The sequence below is a fragment of the Oryzias latipes genome, chromosome 22 (genome assembly GCF_053564925.1).
Source record: "Oryzias latipes strain Hd-rR chromosome 22, Olatipes_Hd-rR_3.1".
In the NCBI taxonomy this organism is placed as follows: domain Eukaryota; kingdom Metazoa; phylum Chordata; class Actinopteri; order Beloniformes; family Adrianichthyidae; genus Oryzias; species Oryzias latipes.
This window is the reverse complement of record NC_136258.1, coordinates 23629699-23654946: the sequence shown is the minus strand read 5'-3', so window position 1 is coordinate 23654946 and position 25248 is coordinate 23629699. Positions and strand designations below refer to the sequence as shown.

General features: G+C 36.6%; 1 protein-coding gene across 1 annotated transcript in view; it reads left to right on the top strand.

The window, feature by feature from the left end:
• LOC144988966 (uncharacterized protein C14orf132) overlaps positions 1-23128 on the top strand; it is a 44191-nt gene extending 21063 nt beyond the window's left edge. Inside the window, exon 3 of the mRNA XM_078940447.1 lies at positions 19533-23128. Within this exon, the coding sequence (XP_078796573.1) occupies positions 19533-19769 (237 nt within the window). The 3' untranslated portion in view covers positions 19770-23128. The remainder of the gene's footprint in view (positions 1-19532) is intronic.
• Positions 23129-25248: the final 2120 nt, after the last annotated feature.

Sequence of the window (25248 nt, the reverse complement as noted above, 5' to 3'; positions counted from 1 at the left end):
TTAAAATATTAAAAAGTGTATTTACTTTAAAAAATACATAGATAACTAAATGTCATATGATGTGTTGGAGCAGAGAATACTGTAGTCACTTCAAAGTTCCTGAAAACACTACTGTAACTAGGCCAAGACGGCACACGTGACAACATTTATGACACTAACCTACCTCATGCATCCACAGGGAAAACACATACAGTAACTACTCAGAAATGATGGTGCAAATCTGCAGGGAGGCTTACATAACCTCCACAGCAAACGCTTTATATTAGGTACATATTCAATTACTTTAGGTGCTGAACGATTAATAAGAAAACCATGTCAATGTGTTTTGATGCTGCTAGCTCTTTCTAACATGTATGTAGTACATTTTCCTGGTTTTGTTGCTGTACTTACTGTGCAAAATTACTTTAAAGCAGCAACTCTGGTTTAGAAATAGAGTTAAAAACCAGGAGATTGATTATGTTGGGTTCAGTGAAAGATTTGAGTCTTTTTCTTGGAAAGAAGTCGACCTTTTACTCACAGTGGAGTGCCTTCTAAAAGAAAGGAACTTGGACACTAACAAGGTTCTACAAACTCAGATGGTTGAGAAGATATGGAAATAAACAGGAATCGAATTTGTCAGTGTGTGCACATTACTGCAACATGTAAATACATTTCAAACAATCCATAAAGGTTGCACTTTGCTCACACTTGTTCAACTTTTATTTTAAGACCCGCTCAATCATCATTTGATCTTTTTTCAAAGCGTTCCCAGTGATCTTTTATTTATGATTATGCCATTTTTAGGCAAAATCATACAAAGGTGTCGTTTTCTAGCAGTTCATTAGAAATTTGCCTCTGAGTTGTGGACGGGACTGTCGGCATGGAGTAAGCCTGTCTCCACATCCCGACATCCATGTGTTCACATTCTCTCTCGCTAGCTTACAGCTCCTCACAACCCCAACCTAACATTTTCAATGCAACAAAAAAGGGGACCGATAGTGAAGCTATGCAGTCTTGCAGTTTGCAGTCAGATGTCAGCTCGGATAAGGAAAATGAAGATGTACATGGATCTAGTCGTCTACAAGTGTGTGCTTCAGAATGGAGCAGAGCGGGGAGCTTGTGGCTTTCCGTAGTAACTTGTATGTCACATTTATAAGCTTTTTCAAACTGTGTTTTTGTGTCTTCTCCTGATTTACAACAATATGAAAAAAGAAATACTTAGAAATACAATTTTAAGCTGATTTTTTTTTTATACATGTCCTCCGTCATGGGAAAAATGTCACAATAACATGATTAAAAAAAACGCAGAGTTTTCATTGGAGTGGATCTCCTGTGCTTTAAACCATGACATACTTGTTTTTTATCCACATAAGTTCTAGTATTTAAAATTGTGTGTAAATGCAAGAGATGAACTGTTGTTACGCAATGATGTAGGTGTTAATGTAAAATGTAAATGTAAAGAATCGATCTCCATCTCAATAAGATAATTAAGAAAACAAGCTCATTAAAGAAAAACATAAAAGCTGCAAGCAATGAAGATGTTTGGAAGAGTAGTCCTGATAAATAATGTACATTTACTATGTATATATCACATTAAAACACATTTAGAGTTATTTTTAAAACCACATAATGGCTTAGAGTAACATAAGTACAAATGACTTTACATTTTCAAAGTCCTTAAAGTGCGTGACACCACAGAGAAAATAACAAGGCGGTATTTAGCTTGAGGAAATGACGTGTAGCATAACATATAGAAGATGAGGAGTGACTGCTGCCATGAAGTCATCGGAGCCTTGGGGAACCAGGGGAAGACTTAGGACCAGAAAACACAAGGTCAGAGCAGGAAGAGTTACTGTAACAGAGACAGTTGAAGGTTTGGCCTTCAGGGCTTAATAATGTCCTTCAGAGGCCAGTGAGGTGTGAACACATCCCTTTTCAACCTTGTTTTGTTTTTATCCAGGATATGTTACACAAGGTTAGTTTAGTCAATAAAGTAATATCAAGAGGCCCTGTTTTAATTTGACTAAAAGATATAAATACTTTCAATCTGTTTTTGCCCCCATAAAATTTCAATCTCAAATAGTAAAAACTTCAAATGTTTTCATCTATTTTTGCTTGTCAACTTAGTCTTTAAAATGTTCATGTACCGGTACATTAAAAACACACTTTTTTAAATTCATGAAATTAGATTATTTGTGTAGTACATTCTAGTATTTTTTTTCTGAGAGAAATTCAGCCTAATCTATCTGTATTTGATGATTGTAGAAACATTTTACTTTGTTCAATTTTGGAAAGAATATCAAGATAAGAACTTTCACACTTTAACAGCATATAATCAACAAAAAGCATAATTGAAGATGCAAGCAGCACTTTGTCATCAGTTGCGAACTGAATTAAACCCACCCTCTGCCCTTCGACCTTGTCAGATGTCAAACACCGGCATCCAAACCACCTGCAAAATATGGTGAATCGTTATAATATCCAATTACTGATATTAATGTAAGATGATTTTCCTATAGCAGTTCCAGTTTTTGTGTTACATTAAGCTTAAGTTTGTAATTTTCCTTGGCAACTGTTCTTGTTTTCCACAAAATATGGGACGATCAAATTCTGTTTTATTACATGTTGTGCTTGGCATTTAGACTTTCAGTCTTCTCTGTTTCATATAGTTTGTAGTGTTCTTTGAAGTCTGTTTTTCTTTTCTTTTTTTCAACTTGTCCTGTCCAGCATTTGAACAAACAGATAAGAGCTGAAGGCCTATTGCTTTGGACACATTCTACTGTTACAATAGGGGGTTATGAATCTTCTGACACATGAGTTGTATACTTGTATAAACCCCTTTTCATATTTGAGGCTAAACTTAATTTAATAATGCTTGTATAGTTTTTTTTCGTTGTTGTACCAGACAGGAAAAAAAGAAGAGAGATGGAGAGAGTGGGACGTTAGAGATGGGTGATATATGGACAAAAGAAAAAACAAATGGGTTTAAGAAAATTGGAGACTGATTAAAGAAGTAGGACGGGCTAAAAACAAGTTGCTGGAGGTTTATCATCATTACTATCAGCTGTTGATGTTAGTCAAAAGTGCGGGGCCTGTCAACAGATAGCTCCAAACATGTCAAAATACAACTTTCTTTCCTACTAACCTCCATCATGGTGACCAAGAAAAATTCTAAAGTGCCTAGTCAAGATGAAACACACTGAAGAAGACTCTGGGTCTAATGTCTTATGACAAACCGCTCATGACTAAGCAGCAAGCTTGTCTTAACATCACATTTTCACATGAAATGGTATTCTCTTAAAAGCTTGGTCCAGAATTGATTTTTGAATGATTTGATGTGTTGATCATCTGTCTTAAATGGTATGGTGGTCGTAAAATTATTTTTTCCTATTCACTTCTCTGAATGCCATTCCTGTATTTTTCAGTAATCATTTTTTTCCACAATGTTTTATAAAATCTTTCACGTAATATGTAAACATATCACGTAAACCCCTTAGGACTGAATGATAATCATCAGTCGGATGATGAATAGCAAAAAAGGATTTTTCATGTATAGCATTATGTCATTGGTTTGATCTGTGTGGACTGAAGTTCAGTATATCAAGGTCCCTCTGTCTAAATTATTGTTCATCAAGGCCATTCATGTTGCTCCTAACCCCAAGACAAGTTTTGCATGAATACAGATTAAATTAGGAGCTTCTACTTTTTGCTTTAGGTTTCCATGCATTGCACAGACAATGAGCAGACATGAAAGAAACTGTGGGTGGCTGACGCCAGCAACAGATTCATTGTGTGCACAGAGATTCTATCTTTTCAGACAGCGTTCTTACACTTTCGCGCTCTTACACAGAGCGAACACACACATGTTGACACATTTCATCACCAGATGTGCTGCACGTTCCAGCAAAACTTTATGGAGACAAAGAATGCAATCAATTAGTGATTAAAAAATAAATGAATTTAAATTGAGCAAGATTCATACACAAGAAGTAAAACAGTTTTACTGATATAAACATTTTCCAATTAACACAGTTTGATAGAAATTCAATTTTTTAAATGTAGCTGCTTTTTATTTCAAAAATGTAAAAATAATCAATAACAGCAATCACATCACTTAAACTACAGGGTCTTTATGTAAACATGCATGAGCACCCAAAAGCATCTTTACCTATGGGTTTTATATCTCATTAATTTATTCTAAAAAAAAATCAGAACATTTTTCACTATATAGGATTAATTTTCCGTAATGAAGAAACACATTAGTCTTTTCTTTTAGATTTCTTTTCAATGAAATGCCAGGTGTAACTTCGGTTTGATCCAAATGATCTTCAATCATGGATGTGAAGGCATAGAATTGTGTGGCTACTAAAAGCTTTGCAGCCCCCCTTTTTGGCCCCCAATTTTTGAGCCGAAATTAGTATTATCGACAAAAACAAATAAAACATTAATACAAGCTTCGTCAAGGTTGATCAACTTCATCCTCTACTTTCGAGATAAATGTCAAAGAAGAGGACGTTCACCTCATTTATGCATTACGTTTTCATCATGTTTATTTATGCATTGATGTCTTGTTTTTAATGTGTCATATGACCTTGGTGTTCCAGACAAATCATTCTAGATTGTAAAGCACCTTGAGGCCAAACAAGACAACTTAAAATCTAACCAGCAGATATCTGCTCACACCACCCAGCAATATCGTAAATAGATGAATTAATTTATTTATGTGCTGATCTAATTTAGCCTGATGAAATTATTGTGAGGAAACATACTGTCAACAGGAGGATAATTCAATTATATGTTCATTATTAATTTAACATTTGTGTTAAATTGTAAAACAACACAGACTTTACAATGTTTATCTAAGAAATTGCAAGTTATTGAAAAATTAAAAATTATTATTTGCCAACATTTAAAAAGTTATTGAAAAGACTCACTCCGATCACAGTCGTATGGCAATTTTTAATAAAAGAGGACAGAGAAAATTTATGATAATATTGCAATTCTGAGTATTTCTTTTTTCAAACCATTGTGGTTTAGGAGCAGACGAAAAAAAAAGGCCATTAAAAAGAAGAGCTTATTTGTTATGTAGTAGTAGAAGAGGTGAATTTCTAATGAACTCCTGCGGCTTTGCAGAAACTATGTCCTAGTGTGACAAAGTAGCGTCACAGGTTGCAGGACAGCACCTGAGCACCAGCCTCAACTGTTTGTTTTGTCTCTTTTCTCCCAGCCCAGTAGCTGTTTTTAGTTTTCAGCTGACACTTGCACACACCCTGGAAAACAAATCGGTCAGATTTCATATTTTGTCAAAGGGAGGGCACACTTGGTTTTGAGCAGAATCTTACTCACCAGAGCATTAAACACATCAGTATACAGATCCACAGGAAACAGGAAGTGACTTCACATGTCAGAATTGTTTGGGTTATTTTTTTTGCTTTGTTTCCCTTTCTGTCTAATTGATTTTGTTCCAAACCTATTTCTGTATTTCAATTGTTACTATTTTTTGTTGTAAAATATATTAATTTTGGGTTTATGTTTATGAAACCTCCAGGTTGCAAGGCAGGGATTTTTTTTAAAGAAGTGTTTGGTTAATTGGCTTGTGGTGAACTTTTCCCAGTTGAGAGAGAGCAGTTTTGGTTGCAGTAGTGGCAACAGGCTCTCCCAGAATCAGTTGAATTCCAACAGTGATTATCATTTTGGGTTCTATAAAATCCCATTGTTTGAAGCTGGCTTGGTCATCTTATTTAAGAGTGATTTATTTATTCACTGCTTAGAAGAACTCCGTGACTCCTAGAAAATGACGGATTTTATTTTTATATTGGCTAATAATGAGAAAATTGTGATTAAAAGTCCACTGGGAATGCTTTTACAATAACTCAAAAGATGATCAACAGAAATTCTTCACAAAGGAAGATGGGGATTTTCTAGCTCTTAGTTTTTGTTAAAGTTAAAAACACAGCATGCTCCTTTTCCTGAACTTGGTAACTTAAGCCTAAAAGAAAAATCAAATTTGCAGCACAGCTGAAACAAGTTCACCGTCAGACTGAGCTGCAATTTTGTGTGGCTGATGCAAACATAATGGCTTATTGTAGTAGACTTTAATTTGGTACCATGATTGATTTAAACCACAAGTGGGACTTTTTCTGAACAAAACAGCTGCCTTTTACAATAATAGTCAGGGTGGCGTCTTGGAACAAACATCCAACTATTACCTGTAAAGACCTTTAAAGGTGGAGTCAACGGCCTTGGTGGAGTTACTTTGCTTCCTGAAATGCTATCGTTAATGCAGAAAAGTACAATGAGATTTTAGGCAACTTTGTGCAGCCTTGAATGCAACATCTTTTCCAGAGAAGTCCATGCATTTTTTATCAGGACAGTGCAAAACCAGATTCTGTGCTGTGCAAGCGCAGCGACTGAATTAACCTGCAGTCTGGAGGCAGTCTGGAGAAGACATGGAGAATGGAGGGAAAATACGCAACGATTGAATTAATGACGGTCGACTGAGAGGTGTGCTAAAAGAAGATAAAGCTTGTTGTTAGAGGGATTCACTCATCTAATTTTAATTTCTCAAATGCCCAAAACTTTTCAAAGCTCTTTTGCTCATAACTTTAAAGATTTTTTTCTTAGCATTGCTCTCATTTTAGAGCATTGGGGCTAAAATATTTACTTTGTTCTGATCTATTGTATTGCAGTAATTCTTAAATTAGGTTTATTATTTTGTTTCATATTCTTTAGCTCTAAAATGGTATAAATAATTCTACAAGGTTGCCTTTGACACTTTGGGAATAAAGATTCTCATTTGTTTTTACTTAATCTAAACAAAATAATATTATGTTAAAAAATACTCAAATCTAATAATGCCTCTAAACTAAGCGCGTCCCTTTCAAAAATACCATCTTTAAACATGTAATTTTAAATCAATTGTATTGCTTGCACACCTGCTTTGCAAGAAAATGTTCAGTATTACCCTTGAAGGAAATACAATTTAATGAGAATGATCATTTTCAAGATTTAATCTCACTTTGGTTAATGGATCATGATCCCTGTTCATATTTTGCATTAAAGAGCAGTAACACTGAGGCTGCAGTAGTCTGTGTTCACAGATCAATAGAATCATTGATTTGTAGAGTGTTTAGTGTGACTATAAATAGACATTTTCTAAAAATGTGTGAGTGCAATCTTGACACTCAAAGAGGGACTAAGAAACATGAATAATTTAACTTTGGACTGCTAATGTGCTTGTACTTTGTTTTTTTTTGGGGGGGGGGATTTGGAGTCCTCAGGGCTTTATCTTTTGAAACTGCAGAAATCCAATCCTGATTAGATTTTTAAACCTACAGCTTCCTTTTAATCTGCTGGAGGCGACCTGCTGCACAAGACAGTGTGGGAGGAGGAGGTACACAGGGGAATATAACTGCAAGGCAAGACCGAAGAACAAATCAGATGAAACATTATTTAGTATAAATGCTATAAAAAAAATTGTGTTTATTAAAAAGCTGAAATTAGCACATTTTTTCTTTTTTCATGCATTTCATGGAGCTGTTTTACACCTCAGAGGAGGGAGATGGAAGGAAGTCTTAGATTTTTTGGTTAAATATGGATGAAAAAAATTAAATGTAAATATTGATGTTTCAACTGCAAGGTTTGAATATTGTTTAAAATGTACAAAAACAGATCAAGAGAAAGTTGAAATCATAATTTATTTGTAAAAATAAGTGATTTATTTCGTACCAACAACAAATCCAATTTGTTTTACCTTAAATTTTACCCTAAATACTTTTTTTTTGTTTTACCTTAAATTACCAGTATAACTCTAGAAGTTATATTTTGTGTACTTTGAATGAGCAATATTTCAAACAGAGATGTAGAGGCATTTGTTTTCTTCACAAACAGACTTTTTCTACGATGCATTGAAAGAAAGGTCAGGAAAAGCTGTTTGTGAAAAACGCTTTTTCCATTTTAAGTCAGTATTTCATGCAATCATCAGTTTTGTTCCTTGTAGTTCTAATTGCATAAACCCAGCGATTAGTGATAGAGTTGCTTTGTAAACATCATCTGTTATTATTGAGCATAAAATATAATGAGGTGTCACCACATCTGATATCATTTATATTTAATATTATTTTATTAATTTATATTTATACATCATGACTTTTTTATTTGTATTTATTTTACAATTATATAAAACTGAAAGAATAAAAAAACAGTAAAAAAATAAAAAATAAAAACACAATTATTGGACCTTCTTGATATTAGAGAGGCGTAATAAACTTACTGAACTCACTGAATATTTATTTAGCTGACTTTGATCAAGGCGTCAAACGAAAATCCATTAGGTTACACTTGTTCTATTGAGTTGTAAGATTTATTTAAGAATGAGGCTGGGCTGCAGAGACAGAGAAAATCAATGAAGGCAGAGCTGTAAATCTGACTCGTAGGTTCTAGGACTGAGACGACGGGTCCAACTCCCCAGAGCTGGAAACCAAGCTGTCTTCAGATCCGCAGGATTTATGGCACGACCAGCACACTATGCTACTAATGTTTACGAGAAAGGTCAAATCTAATGCTTTCTCTGGACAGGACCAATGTATAGCATCACTTTTCTTTGCATTGCCATGAGAGTAACACACAGACTTAAATTCATTTATCTTTTCAAATACATATTCTCCTTTTTTAAGCTAAGAGTTGAGAATATTTCTTAAACAAAAAACAATAAGGATTTAGCCGATCTGATATAATAAAAAACAGTACCCCCAGTTTGCAAAATTGCTAGTTCTTACACAAATATAATCAGTTTTGTCTTCTGTGCACTAAAAAAGAAGGTAATTACATGTGAATTCTTTAAAGCATGTGTTGCTCTGGATGTTTGATGCAGTCCCTTAACTTGAGGCTTGACATGATGATTTATGAACTGAGAAACACGCTCTGTGGGGGACCCATTAAATGACATGATAGGTCTCCCTGCAGGAGATCTGATACCTTTGTCCATCTTAAGTACTCATGTATTTCTCTGACAGTCTACCCAGTGCTAATACCCATATAGATACCATTTCTCGCCAAGTCTTCTTGGTGTTATTTGAAGGATTTAAAGACTAATATTTGGGGTTATCCAATTACTGTAATGCTTTCTCAGTGTATTTATCTTCATCTGTTGCTGCCACAGTCGTTTGTCAGCTGTTTCATCGTGATTGTAAAGTGGCTGAAAGAGCCCCACATGCAGTTAGGGTGAAAAAAACGGAGAAAATAGCAGCAAATTAGGAAAACAATCTTCATTAATTTGACAACAGCTGTGCTGGAAACACTCAACGCTTGCTCAAAACAGGTCTGTCTTATAAATGAGATTTTACCTCTCAATACAATTCAAGTTTAAATGAAAGCTAAATAAAAAAAGTAGAAACACTTCACACACAAAAAAAACAAAGCACTTACTTTCCATTCTCTATTTCCCAGAGGACTGATTAGCTGTAATAGGCTGTGAACCTATTGAGCCACCCTGAAGTCTTCTAGGTGCAGACTAGATTCATAGAAGAAAAGATTAACACAATCGATTAATTCTTGGCTAAATAGTCTAAATTGAATTTTAGTGTCTTTAATTTGATCATACAGTCTAGTTTATGAAAAAAGGAAAAGCGTGTTTAGTTAATAAAGCAAGCTAAGGAGCAGAAACAGGTTTAAAGTAGAATCAAATCACAAACTTTTTAATTTGCATTTAGCTACTCAGTATAATTTTGTTGGAGCACTAAAGAGGCACTTACAGGACGTTTGCATTTACAGCAATAACAGACTTATTTGTGACTTGGATCCCTGAAAAACGCAGACCATAATTTACTTTTTAACAATAAGACCATGGCATTTAAAGACCCACTCTGATCTTCTTTAGTTCTATTTTAAAAGTGTTCCCAGTGTTCTTTCAATTATGATAATGCCATTTTTAGCTAAAATTAAAAATCTGTATCGTTTTCTACAGAGTATATTTTCTGCAGAGCGCCAGTAGTTCGTTAAAATTTTTCCTCTGAGTTGTGGGCAGCACTATTGGCAAAGAGCAACCCCACCTCCCTTCCCGTTGCTGAGAGTTTTCTGTTTACACACTCACCCACTAACAAACAGCAGAGCCGGTTACAGGAAAATAAAGAAGAACGGCACCCAAACATCTGTCAAAACTTGACTGAATGACGTTATAACTTGGGCAACATAAAACACCTGTGGCAACAGGGCTGAGATGCGGTCGCCACGGGAACAGTGAGCCTCTCAGAGCAGGTCTCATCTGTGTGCAATTAGATTCAGCTGCTGCTGCTTGATGACACGCAATTTATTCCTATTTTCTTTGCTGAGAAAAGCCCTGATTAGGTGGGGTTATTATCAAATTTTGTGTGTGGTTAGAAATGTGCATATATCCACAGTGACTGCATTTCTTAAAATTGTGGATCAGTATGCAGCTGTGGGCTACAGACAGTGAAGCAGCACATTGCTCCTTTACATGAGGATGACATGGGCTAAAACTGGTTCGCCTAGAATGGAAACGTTTCCATCTGATGGATAAGGTATAAAAAGAGTGGAAAATTATCAGCTGTTGTCACTGAAGTTATTGTAAAAATATCATGCTTAAATGGTGATCAAGAAAACTAAAAACAAAAAAACTATTCATCAATAATTTGTCATCTTCTGCAGGTTTTTTTCAACACTTTAAATCAGTTCTAATAAAAATTACAATCCTGTCTTTAAACAGTTTTTATGAAGTTTTTTTTTACATTTAAAGCATTTTTCTTGATTAACAATACTTGATGTTTTAGCGATGATGTTGTGTATTTAGTGCCCTAAGTCGATTAAGGTTAGACAGTGAATGTACTGATAGGATGCTGAGTCTAAAGCTGCCAGGCAAAAGGTCTAAAAAGAGACCAAAGAGAAGGTTTATGGATGCAGTGAATGAAGACATGAAGGTAGCTGGTGTTAGAGTAGAGGATGCAGAAGACAGGGTTGGATGGTGGAAGCTGATTTATTGTGGCAACCCCTGAAGGAAAAAGCCAAAAGGAAACAGAGAAGAAGTAGTTGCAAATATTTTTGAATAGACATTTTTACTGGAACTTGGAGCTTTATTTAAACCAAGCTGTCAAAGGAAATACAGCATAGTCAGATATGTGTGCTTTTATTGATATCTCCTGCAATGTTGAACTCTACGGTGTATTCAGATCGCACACATTTGGTCCACTCTAAGCGAACCAGAGTTCATTTCTCCCAATAATCCAGAACAAGTGTTTAGTCTGAATACACACAAGCAGACCCTGGTCCAGGACCAGTAACTCCTCTCGGATCCATCTTTCGAGGTGGTCTTGGTTCATTTTCAATTGACTGAGCTCCAGTTCGCTCTGAGATTCCTCAGTCTGAATACCAACCGTCCTTGGAGCAGAACAACTGAACCAAAACAGCTACCGTACCCCACGTTAACAGAGTAGGAATGAAGCAACAGATGAGCCGCGGACAAATGTAAAGCCACGATTGTTATGTTATCAATCAGACAAAAGGCTCCAACTGTTTATTTGTCAGAATGTTTATTTTAACACAGCTGAAAACACTTGTTGCGTGCTTTTCGGTGTCTCGTGGCACTGATGTGACGTCACCCTAAAAGCTACCTTGTAGTTTCCTTAACAAAATTCTCTTGAAATAGTGCCATAACCACAACCATGAGACACAGCAACTCATTGAAATGTGGTCTGATGAATGCAGGCTTATCAAAATGGTTTTTAGCGTGATACACATTGCTTCTCACTGTTTTTACAGAAAATCCATAAGTCATAAACACGTATCAGCCTACCTTCATAGCCGACGTCTCCTCAATACTGCAGTTGCTAGCATCTTCTGCTCTAAAGCAACCATGGCACATCTCTTTGCCAGTTACCGCCTTGCAGCAGGCTTCCGCCGTACCAAAGTAACAAGTAAAAGGTAATCGAAATATAAAGTTTAATAAGTCAACTTTCTTGATATGAATTGTAAAGCGCAGCATGTCCGTCTTTCTCTCGTTGTTTTGACCCGCCCTCGTAGTTCCTGGCCAATGGCTGAAGAGATCTTTATTCAGGTATTGTTTTTTTACAAGCTTTGGTCCGTAACAGAATGGGCAACTTGATGCCAGTCTGAATACAGACCAAACACAAGGTTCGGGACTCGATTCAGAACAAATTAAGCAGACTCGATCCGTAACAAAGGATATTCCCAGTCTGAATACACACTAAAGATCAGTCTTTTACACAGCAGATGTCTAATGGAGAGTTCTTTGTTCTCTAAATATTGACATTTTCTCCTTATAAAGGAAAATAATGAAAAAGAAGATATCCATCTTTGATTCTTGGTTGACTGCTTTTGCGCAATACTCTAAATTATTTTCTTGCGGTCCAGATGCATTACTTTCATTTGCTTTTTCCCTAATTACACCACTATAGTGCTTTGTTGGTGGCAACATCTCACGGGAGGCAATTACAGTCTATTCTTTCAGTTACTATGATCATCCTTGTAGGGTGGGGCAGCTCTGGGAGCAGCTGGATGAATAAATCAAAGCTGAAAAAGCAGAGCAGGTGGTACTGTACATACTGTATATCCACACTTGCTGTGTTGCATGTTGCCCAGGTGTAGCCATCACTCAGAGCCAAGCAGGTGTGAAATATGCAAGCTGGGAGCTCTCTGTACAGCTGACTGTGGGGCTGAAGTTATTTTCCATGCCTTACTTCCGTTTCACTTTTTTTTACTTTAAATTGATGATTTCTCCTGTATTCCATTATTTTGTTCTTCATACCTTTTAGGTCTGTAGGCAGCCGAGGCAGAAAGCCCCCCCCCCCATTAACTGGAGTCAGCAACGATTTTGTGCTGCCTCAAGGACAGAACATTCCACCTAAAAAATTTAGTACGTTCATGACTTTCAAAAAACAAAAAAAATCACAATGTCCTAGTTGTTTGGAATAATCCACAGACCCCTCTTGCTCAATAGTTTGAATTTTAATTACTTGTGTGTGCGTGCTTTTCCAGGCTTTGAAAAGAAAATCACTGCTCTTGATTTATAGATCATCCAAGCAAGATCACACTAACTCCTTCCACATGCAGCTTTTATGCACAGTTGTTGCTTCTTTCTTGTTTTTATAGATTTGTAGATTTCCAAAAAATAACAACAACAGAAAAATAAAAATCTTTTGCCACATTTGACTAATTTTGAAAACAAATCTCTGCTAAGACCTTTTTAAATGGGCGAATATGCTATCTTCATATCAATGAGCTGCCCATTTAAATATGGGTGTTTGTTTTTTTGCAAAAACAACCAATCATTGTATGGTAGCACAAACATTTGATAATTTAATGTTGTTCTGTTGTGAAAAATCAATTTTTTGTTCCCTGTTTAAGTGTGATTCTGTCTGTTGTGCCAAGCGGGAAAAGCAAAGATGAGTTTGCAGCCCACTACGAGGGCCAAATGAAATTACTCTAAAAGCCCTCGCACTTACAAACCTGCCCGTCATTTTGTATTTTGATTAGAAGCTTTATTATTATGTACGCAGCAGTTATGTCCACCAGAACAGGTTTCTTGAATACTAATGACCCTTAATTGAAGAGCTGTTCTTCACTGCCAAGACAATTTTCAGAATTGTAACTGTATTATTTGGCTAGCATCTCTCTTTCAAATATTAAATGTATGCAATATGTGAAAAAACCTCAGAAAGTTTAAACTGCCTTGTTATGGTCAATATAACTTTATTAGTAACTAATGCATTGCGTGTTAAGGTAAATTTGCTTTTCTTGTCCATCCACTATACATACCTGCATCTCCCTGAATGAGAACATGGAGGCGCCTGGAGATCACCTGAGTCATCACAGGGCAATAGTGCTTTACAGCCTGTGCATGATTACAGAGTAAAAGCCGGTTGCTACTTTATAGCAATCCGCCATCCCATCAATTGTATTATGTCCCCTACACTTCCTGTAGACCCCTTCTTCCCCTGAGTGTCCTCCTCCTGGGACAGGTGAATGTTTTTGGAGCCAACAGGTATGTTTATAACGTTTGAGTGTGTGTGTGGACAGACCCTTTATAGACTTTGAGTACGTCTGAACCTCACTGTAATGAGTATAACCATCCAGCAACGTGTAGCTTTACGCTGCTTCTTGGTCTCTAACATCCCTCTCTCTTCTTCCCTCCTTTCCTTTTCCGTCCGGTCCAACACAAAAGATTTTCAAATATGATTAAAATGAATAAAGTTTGGCCTTGATTACAAAAGGGGTTTATTCAGACATACCTCTGGTTTGTCAGAAGATTCATAACCCCTATTGTTAAAATAAAATATGTTCAACACAAGAGGCCTTCAGCTGTCATCTGTTTGCCCAGCTGTTGGACAGGACAAGTTAAAAAAATAAAAAAAAATAAAAAATAGTATTGTGTCCCTACCACAATCGTGCGGTCTATAGTTCATACTAAGATTTGCCGGTTTCAATTGTGACTATTTATGATAACTGAAACAGACTTCTGAGTGGCATTTAAAACTTTTTAAGCCTGATGATGTGATCGGCTCCAGCGCTTCAGTCGTTTGGCATTTTATTTTCAGTGATATTTAGGGATCTTTGAGATCCTGTTTAATATATAAAGCTTGTTTTTTCATATGTTACATTTTTCCAAAGATTCTTACATCTATATAAAAGGTTTGCAATTAATTCTTGGTGCAGACAAGATGGGTGGTACATCAGTTTTTTTTAAATAATAACTATACTATTTTTATTAACTACTATCACTATTAATATACTATACCAACTATACTATACTATTGTCATAACTACTAAAATTTAAGTTTGAAATTATTTGACACGTGCTCCATTTCTCAATCTAATATACCTGATGTTATAGTCACAATAAAAAGTAAATATGCAGTGAAAGTGTGTTTTTTCTTTTTTTTGCAATCGAGTCACAATGAAATAAAATCTAACCCCTCTTGCATTTAGCATGCTGTAGTATTAATTCTGAGGTGTGGAAACAAGAAATATTCTAACCGAGTTTCCTCTACCATTCTGTCTTCTAATCGCTGGAAATAATTAGAAGTTAAATGGTTTGATATTTACGCAATTGTACTACGGATGTGAAATTCCAATCGTAGATGATGTCATCAGCTATTGTTGCAATCTGCTGCGGCTGGGGCGATTCCCTTCCGATGACGTTGCAACCAATGTGACCAGAGCGATTACAAATCGCTATCGAGAATAAGCCGACCCTAAATCAACCACATTCATTCACTTTTAAAGTCAACAAATAATGAATGAATTGGGTGTTTGGACTGTTGGAGGAAGCCAGAGTGCAGTGACAAAACACAAAAGATGACCCAAACAGGATTTAAACCCAAAGTCAGCCAAGGGTTGTGACCTGTTATACAGAATTAAATTAAATCACATCAATTCAAATTTAAATATACATTTTTTTCATATAGTTGATCTAGAAGCTGTAGTCAAATGTTAAGGCATGCAGTCTATTCATTATTATAAGCTCAACAAAATTAATTAGAATCATTCATCTGAAGTAAATTTGTTCGACGGGAGTTCAGGTTTGTCTTTCTCTGCAAGTTTCTGATCTTATTTCTGTTTGTTGTTTTTGGATCAATTCAGAAGTTGAAAAAGAATGAGGAAGAAATGGGTTTAGAAATCTACTCGGTTTGAATTTAAAAGATAAAAATCGTGCTGGATACCATTGTAAAAAGGATGGCTTTGACCTCTGCAAAAGGATTGCTTTGTTCAGTGAAGCTCCATGAATCATTTTGCTGGCGAGTTTACAGAAACGTTGGACAGAATTTTTAACTGTTACTAAAGCCATCCATCCATCCATCCATCCATCCATCCATCCATCCATCCATCCATCCATCCATCCATCCATCCATCCATCCATCCATCCATGTGCTCTGACAGGCACTGCCTTGCTGGCAGTAATTCTTCAAGGATGAATTTTGTTGCCTGACTAAACAATCAGATATTTAGAGACGTGTCTTCCTCAGGTTTTTATTTCTGTTTTCCTATTAGAGCTTGACTGCTCACTGCTCTGTCCACATGAGGAATGTGAGGAGTAGCTGTCTCTAGTAAACCGATGCTCTCGCATAGCTGAGACACATAGTATGAATGTTTTCATATACTGGATCTGCCAAAAATAGTAAATCTGGGCAATCAAATATTTAGATTGCATCCCACTGCTGGAATATTGTTTTTACCCACTCCCAGTATCCACTTCATTTTATTCGGTACACTTCCCATTTATGCAGACAGCTCGCTGCTGTGGACAATGACTTACTAATATATAAAACATAAATATGACGAATGTAGCCTGCATCACTTTGCCGTCTGAATGGATGTCACATTAGAAGCTGTTCTGAAAGCAAGATGAAGTTGTGGTGTTGAGGTCGTAATTTCAGCGAGATCAGATTTGTCAGACCAAAAAAAAATGTATTCAGCACAGAACTAAAATGTTGTTTACAAACTCTTGGAATCTGAGAAACCCATAGGCTGTTGTATAATGAGTCAGTCTCAAGCTGCAGCTATCAGTGTTCTTGAGACTGCGGTGCAGTCAGCTGAATAACTGAATAATGCTAAACAGATATCTGGGCATGGACTTCCCGCTCCACTCATTGGTCACTCTTTGAGTTCAGTTTGTATAGAGCTGAATGGTCATCAGGAAATAGCATTCAGATTCTGTTTCGGACAATGTAGCTTTTACTCTCTTGAATGGTTTATTTCATGCGAAAAAGCATACGTTAAGAAGAAACTGGTAAAACAAAGATTTAGGTTTAATAAATGTTTATTTTTGTTTAATTTTTTTTTTATTCTTATTACTCAAAAACATGTATGTAGCTAATTTTATCCACTACTGAAGCATGTGTCCAGACACAGATTTACACTGACCTTGCAGCTATGGTGTGCATGTGTGTCATGAGTGCCATCCCATAGTGTACAAATCAGCATTTACAGTGACTGGGGTGGTTTAGGTGTGTGTGGGGGTGGGGTGGGGGTGGGGGGGCAGGTTGCTGGACATTGCACATGCCTGTCTGCCTCAATCATGCTCATGGAAACAACGGGATGTGTCATGTCATTATTCACCACCAGAGGCCAAACAACAAACAGTGGAAGAATGTTCTCAAACCGTGGTTTCCCCCTGTGTGAGGAAGACCTGAAGTGCACGTGTGTGCGTGAGCGTCTGTGTCTCTGTGCATTATGTTGTGTGAGGCAGAGAGTGAAGGTGAGCAAACAAAGAAGCAAAAGAGAGTTTCTGTGTAATCTAGCGCTCAACACTCTCTTAGAGGTATTTTTAGTGTTGCCTTTCCCCTTGCATCTGCTCCAAATTGTTTTCAGATTGTTTCCGGTCTGAGAGCAGTAAAGGTCTGCCACGTGTTTTACTGCTCACAAACCCACAATAAACACACACATGCTTAAAGCTCAGACGTCTAGAAGTCAAACCATTGACAATATTTACTCAATGTCAATGAAACGCCTCTTTTTTTACTACAGAGGAAAAAGCAGAGATAAGTGCCTGTTGGGAAAACCTTTCATTCATTTATTTCAAAAGCATTTACAGTGGTCTTTGAATTATGATTTTTAACTAAAGGCCAAAAAAAAAAAAAAAAACAGTTGTTTTCTATGTCATAGTTTCTGCAGAGTTTATCAGAAATTTACCTCTGAGGGATTGAAGCAGGGAGCTTGTGGCCCACCTAGTGTATTTCTGTCACAAATACATTTCTTTTCAAATAACATTTCTTCATCTGCTCCCGATCCACAATGATATGAAAAAAGAAATGCTCAGAGACTCAATTTTGAGCTGAATTTTCTTTATACATGTCCTCCATCATCAGAAAAACACCAAACACATGGTTTATTTTTTTATTGAAGTGGGTCTTTAACCCCCATTTTTAATAGTTTTTACCTATACATTCATGTCCAAGGATAGGCAAAGCTTAATTTGTGCATAATCTTACACACGGAGAATTAAGTGTGCTTTTTTAGAGGCACAAAAAGTACTATCTGGGTTTACAAAAAGCACAAAAAAGAGGAAAAAAATTAAGAAAAAAAGAGAAAGAGCAGTTGAGGTCAAGCAAGGCCAAAGACAACAGTAGGTTCAAGTTTGGACCTAACTGTGGGTAAAGTTGAACCACCTTAAATCTCATGAGAGAGTTGGATCCCTATGAGTGCTGGGCAGTTTCAGAAGACTGGAGTCATGTTATTCAGTTATTTATAAACTAGCTGTAGCACTTTAAAATAAATTCCATAGGTACCTGGTAGTGCAGGAGTCTGAAGGCAGGAGGTGTGTAATCAGTTCTCCAGGTTCTGTTCAAACTCTGGCAGCAACACTGTTAATGCATCTGCAGTGTTTCTGAAAGACCAGAAAGAAGACTGTTTAAATCCCCATGAAGAAATCTGAGCAAAAAGCAGTACACCTGAAGTGTATTTCCTTAGGTTTACTTGAGTATATGTAGGCCTAAAGCAAGTCTACTTGTGTGAGTTGTGTAGTAAGTTTACTACTTTGTTCGGGTTGTACTGGAACACATTTCGTATGTCAGTGTAAAAGTTGTACATATGATAATAAAAGGGTTCTGATACTACCTTATTCAGACTAAATTGAGTTTCATTTTGAGTTTAATAATTAGATAGTAAGTTAAAAACTTCAACTATACTGCCTCACTTTTTGTGTATTCTAAATACCGTTATACTTACTCCCTAAATAGACTACTTTTTGCTATAAGGGGAAATCTGAGCAAAATAAAAACACGATTTATTTTGCTGAGACTAAGAATTAAGCCATTTTAAAATGGCTGTATTGGCTACTTCTGCATTTCAAGATTGATTTTTATTCTCTTTGCCCATCTTATCCACAGTACGTTGGAAGTGAGCCCTTGCATACTTTGGGGTCCTTCATCCCAACAGCAATCAGACTATACAATAACACGGTCTAGGACTGATGAAACCGCTGCTGCTATTTATTGCCTCATTTAATCCGTTATTTAAACTGTACTTTTACTTCCTCCTTGTATTATTTTTATTCTTAATCATTGCTACTGTGTTTTTCGTACTTTCCAACTGCTATTTTTTCTTGTTTTTGGCTGCTGTGATAACCCAATTTCCCCCTGGGGATCAATAAAGTCCTATCTTATCTTATCTTATCTTATCTTTGGCACTGACCTTTTAGTTGTTTGTTTAAGATAATGACCAAAACTTGGTTCTACCACTACGGTTCTGGCCTCTGGAACAACCTGCAAGAAAACCTCAGCTTAAGACCCTCCTTTTCAACATGACCTTTAGATTATCTTACCTGGTTATTTACGTATTCCAATTTCTATTATTTTTATTTGTGTAATTAAATGCATTTCATGCATTTATTTTGAATTTCCTTATTATTATTTTAATTAAATTGATTAATTTCTTTAAAACAGTTGGTTTGATTTAAAAAAAAAAAAGCTGGCAATGTGATTACAGGCAGTTAACCTGCCATTTATCAGAGAGGACCTTCCGGAGACCCTTTGTCTTTTTTTCCATTAAAGTGTAGTCTAACATCATCATTTCCATCCTTCCAGATCCCTGTCATGACAGGAGCTTTCATGGACTCCTCGCCTAACGACGACTACAGCGGCGAACACTCGCTTTTCAACTCCTCTGCCAGCGTCAACGCAGCAGCCTCTGCAGCCTCTGTCCACGGCCAGCAAGACGAGCAGCAGTCGGTGTCAAGTGACGCCATTTGGCTCTGGATCGCCATCATCGCCACTATTGGAAACATAGTGGTGGTGGGCATCGTCTACGCCTGCACTTTCTGATAAACAAACTGAGACAAGCATCCTGCTTTCTCTTCATTTCTTTTTGGATGTCTGGAAAACTGATTGAGTCTGTAAACAGACACACATCCCCTGTGTTTATCTCTTTTGCCCCCTCTCACTCATTGTTTTGGATGATTTAGGGCCCCTAGGGGACTTTGAATTCTGGTAGTCGACAATGACAGATACTCTACCATGTGTCTCAGTCAAAACGGAAATTCACACTCAGTCTACATTTGTCTTTGACAGGCACTCTTGAATGCAACAGTGTGCACTGCAGCCCTTCAGTTAAACGCAGAGAAAACAAACCACTTATCTGAAGAATCTTTTCATAGGTTCAGTTTATTTTCCCGTTTCCCCTCCGGAAACCCCTGTACTTGTTTTGTAGGTATGGACAATCGAGGTTAAATGAGGCTTAAGACTGGAGTTGAACCAGGTCAGTTTAAACACGCAGATAGTTGCAAGGCAGTATAAGGCAGAGCTGCTTCATTACTCAACAGAGTGAATGTTTTCATATTTATGAAGTACTGGTGTTATTTTCATGCTTTAGCCAAGGACGTTTATGCTCATCTATGTAGCTAAAATATTAGAACTGATTATGTGTGTAAACATTTTTTTTCTTTTTTAGAAATGTCAGTGACTTAAAAAAAACAGGTCAGAGTGGTAACTAAACTACCTTAAACCCTTTGTAGATTTTTCCTACACTGCCAGCTTCTTCAGAGAAATACTGAATGCTTTATGATTCTCCGCATTAATTATTTGCCATCTGCGATATCCTGACTAGAGGGATTACAGAATGAGCCATATTGTTGTGGTATGATGCGTTGATTTCTAAAGGTATAATAAACAAGAGTATGAGAAACACAACTTTGAAGCTCACGTGGCCGCTTTTCATTTTCAGTGATGTTTCTTTATTTGATGTACCTGGAGCTTGTAAACGTCTCTGTAAAATGAAACACCATAGGAGTTTGTCAAGAATTTACATATCAGACTCTAGTAAACTTTGTGATTGTCAATGTACAAATTTGAAAGGTGAAGTTTTTTAAACGTCTGGTGTGAATTGTTCAAGTTTGAGTCTCACATCCAGACTTGGGATCACTGCTGTACCTCGCAGCCTGCATCATGGGGGCAGATCAGTTTTCACAAGGAACCATTGACTGTATATGAGAACTGGAGTGAGCAATCCCTCTCCCCTTGCATTCCAAACAGGAAGTGTCCATTAGCTCCAAGATGCCAAAATTTTATAGACATCTTTTAAAAAATAACCAGCTTTTACTGTATTTTTTGGGGTATAAATGGTGTTTTTGGCTTGGGGTGCAACTTGATTAGGCTCATAAATCCTTTATTTTCCTACTAACAGCGGAGCGGGTCCCTCTTTAGCGGCTGTTTCCCACTAACAACCACTAGAGGGCAGCAACGTAGAAAAAACACAGTCCAAAATACATTGAAGAGAATCTGATTGTTATCCCCTTAAACTGTATGATATTAATCTTAAGACTGGGATACGGAGACATGGAAGTACTGCTGAATTCGGCATCATTTAGACGCAGTTCCTGCACTTTAAAAGATCACAATCGGCATAAAAAAAGACAAATTCTCTAACATCATGAACCCAGACATGGAGACATGCTTTGATGCTTTTATAGAGCTCTTCAAAATAAACAAACTTGATCTTTTAACAACATCAGTGTCTCCCATGCATTGTAAATAAGAAATACAGTTAATGCTTCCACAGTGAGGCTAAAACCTTTAAAAAATAGTTTCTCCCACAAGCAGCAGGAGCATCTAGTTCTTGAACACATTTTGGACAAGAATTGAGCATCGAATTGTCAAAAGAGGCAGTGGACATGAAATTGATGTGCATCGAAGAAGCAGCGGATGCAAATTTGACATGTGGACCGTGCTGAATGAGAATGCAGCATTACAGCGGGCATGGAGGATTTGTTCAGAAGCTTGCATTTTCTCCAAAAAGTGCAACTAATACTTCAAAGCAACTTATATGGGTTTTTTTCTGCTTTATTTTGCATTTTTTGGCTGATACAATTATTGCCCTGGGGCAACTTCTACCCTGAAAAAAATACAGTACTCAGTCATTAAATTTGTCAGTAACCATTCTTGCTCTTTTTTTAAAATATGTTCTTGATAATCCTAATTTTTTTTTCATGATATTTTTTCTTTAAAGCCAGTTATTCAGGTTTTAAACTGGCCAGTCAGATGCTTCCATAAAAGCATGTGGTGCCTGCTCGCCCCCAACGTTCAATATTTTTGATAGATTTTTTGTATCACGTGGTTGGGGCATGGACTTCCAAAAAGGTCACAGAAACATTGACATTGACTTTGACCTATCACTGCTTACGGACAACATCTGGCTTCAACAGGTTTGACGTCCGTATCACAAAAAACTGGCAACTGAATTGACTTTGTTTCGCTAGAACAGGAAGCAAGTCCTTTTCTATGGGTGATTTCACTCAGTCCAGTTCTCATATACACTCTATGTTTGAAACTCTCATCACAAACCATTAAAAAAAATCAGAGGCCAAAAAACTACATTAATCTCTTTGATGCAGATCCACTGATTTAATCATTTTCATTTAGAACAATACTTTACCGAGCCAAGAACTTTTTTTTTCCAGATTATGGCATTAATCTGAATTTGTAAATGAAGTAACCTATCTGTCGAGCAATTTCAATCTAAAGCAATGCTTCATGTGGATTTTTATCATTAAGGCGATTTCTAATTTAGCATGTCAGTGATATTTAATGACTATGATAATCAGTGATGATATCACCTTATATGAACAGAGTGTTACCTCTTGGTAGCCAATAGCAGGGCTCTGACAGTTACCATGTCTCATAGCAGCAGGGAGCAGTCACACTACGTGAGTAATGCTTAACATTTCCTGTGGTAACTGGGTCATAGTAACTTTAGCTTGATTTATTTATTCAACTAAAGCCAAAATAAGATAGCTGATATCTGTGCTTTGCTCAAACAGGATCTTATTAAACATAATGGTGGATTACGAAATAAATGTGTTTTTTTTTAACTTTTTTTTTTTGTCTGTCAAGTCTAACTAAGAGTTTTTAGATTAAAGGTCAGACAGAAATAAACAGTCAAGTTCCCCTGTAACGTTATGAATCTGTCTTGGAACACTTGTAAAACGTTCATAGACTGAATAAAACAGTTTACCATATAAAAAGCATTTCACACCCACAACAATCTGTTATGAGTGTACTTTTGCATTGTTTAAAAGACTCTTAAAGGCTGGTATTTTTAATAAATGGTTGATGTAGAAATATTTAACCACATAGACAATGTTCCTTTTGTAAAGACATACTGCAATTAAAATTTCTGTATTAACTGATTCATGGGTTTTCTTTTCTGCACTGCAAAAACTGAATCTTAAGTGAAAAGGCCCTTTTTTAAAGAGAAATTGTCTTATTTCTGTCTTACAAGAAAAATTATCGTTTTAAGAAAATGTTTTAACAGCAAAACAACCATGGTTTAAGAAAATATGTCTTGGTGACGAGATTTTTTTTCTGAAAATAAGAATTCCTGCAAGACCATTTTTCGTACCCCATTGGCAGGTTAAAAGAAAATATGTCAAGAATCTTTGACTTATTTCAGGGGAGTCTGTTTTGTAGCACAATTTTGGTGACCTTCATGTGAGCTGAATGTCCAGGTAAATGGGTGCAATGTTCTCTCAACCTGAAAAAGCTGTTATTGTTCTTTGTGAAACTAAGCCTCCAGCCGAATCTACCAGTCGCTGCTGAACCATCAGGCTAGATTGCTATAAAGCTAAAATGGTGCCATCTATCACTGTGACACAAGCACCGGTTGTTTAGAAATCACCTGAGTGTATGCCTCCCCGCACCCATGCACTTTATTTCTTGTAATAGCATTTGCAAAACAAAAAATTGGAGACTGACCAAACATTTCAGAGGGAAAAGCCAGGATTTCCAGCAAGCTTTGAAATCCTTCCGTATACTGAGAGGCTTCGCCATAGTTTGTATTGATTCAGGCGTAGCAGTGGTCCTCTGACTCTAAAATCCACAAATGGGTGAAGTGACCTCCTGCAGATTAAATATCAGGAGGGAGTACAAGAGTGGTAACATCTAGAGATGAAATTAGTACTTTAATGCCCCATCTGAGCATGCAAGAGAAACTGAAATACTAATCACTAATCAGAGTTTTTTTACATTTTCTGATTTAGAAACTTTGCTCTTCTTTGCTTTGTTACCCCAGTAAAAACCCAGCTTCCCCCAGTAATGCACATCACGAGTAGATACTAAGATGTCTATAAGATTGATTGAAGAGTTGTCTCTCTTTGGTAAAGTACACAACGCATTTGAGGATCTTGTGTTGGGTTCATGCATGGCTCTATGTTTGCATTTTTTAAAGGGTTACAGTGCTACGGTCCAAGTTCATTCAAAGTTAGCCAATGGCTGTTATGATCCCCTTCAGCAGTTCTGAAGGAATGGAAAGTCTGCTCCACAATAGTGGGCCTTTGAACAACCTTTACTCAGCTTCCACGGCATTATGCTTCACTCCCCCCCAAGACACTCCGTTTTTTCTTAGGGGGGGGGACTGAAAGAGGCTACACTTCAGCCACCGTCTGTTCTGTAAAAGAGGTTTCAGAAATCCTTCTGGAATGTACATTTGTGAGAAAGTTTTATCTATCCTTCTATTCTAAGAATGTCTGATAGAAATGAATATTCACTGACCTTGAAAGGGATTAATATATGTTAATGCCTTTAATTATTTCAGGTGATGCTTTTGTTGGAAATCAACAGAGGCTGAACCTTGATTTATTATGACTTTGCAAGATGAGACCATTTTTTCCCTGGACCTGAAGATAATATCATTAATTTCAGGGGTCGGGACAAGATTAATCAGTCAGTAGAGGAAAGGAAAGGAAAGGAAAGGAAAGGAAAGGAAAGGAAAGGAAAGGAAAGGAAAGGAAATGAAAGGAAAGGAAAGGAAAGGAAAAAGGAAAAGTTTTACGGGAACTGAAGCTTCATTTTCAGTTTAATGACAGTTTGGAAGAGAGATGCCGGGTTCTCAAATATTTTCAAAGCTGCATGGACTTCTGCCAGCCTTTTTGCTACTTTCTTAAAAGAAAGGCATTTCCTTCATTACAAAATACAGCATCTTTTAAAGACGCAAATCCTCCAATTTTTAATAGATTTTTCAAACAAATCTAAGATTTCATTTTCTGTATAGAATCAATGTTTTTTTTATTTTGTCGATTTGTTAACTTCTTCATTCCTGACAAGCCAATCTATCCGAATAATGATCAACTTGTTAAATCATCAATATTCTTTAGAAACAGCTAAAAGAACTTTATGCGTTCACAGCACTGTTATATCAACAGAAGCACTGAATAGAATTTACTTTTAAATTAAAACATAATCTATTCATCCGCATGACATAAGCCTAATGTTACTTCAGTTTTTCTGAGTCATTAGACTTTAGTTAATGGAA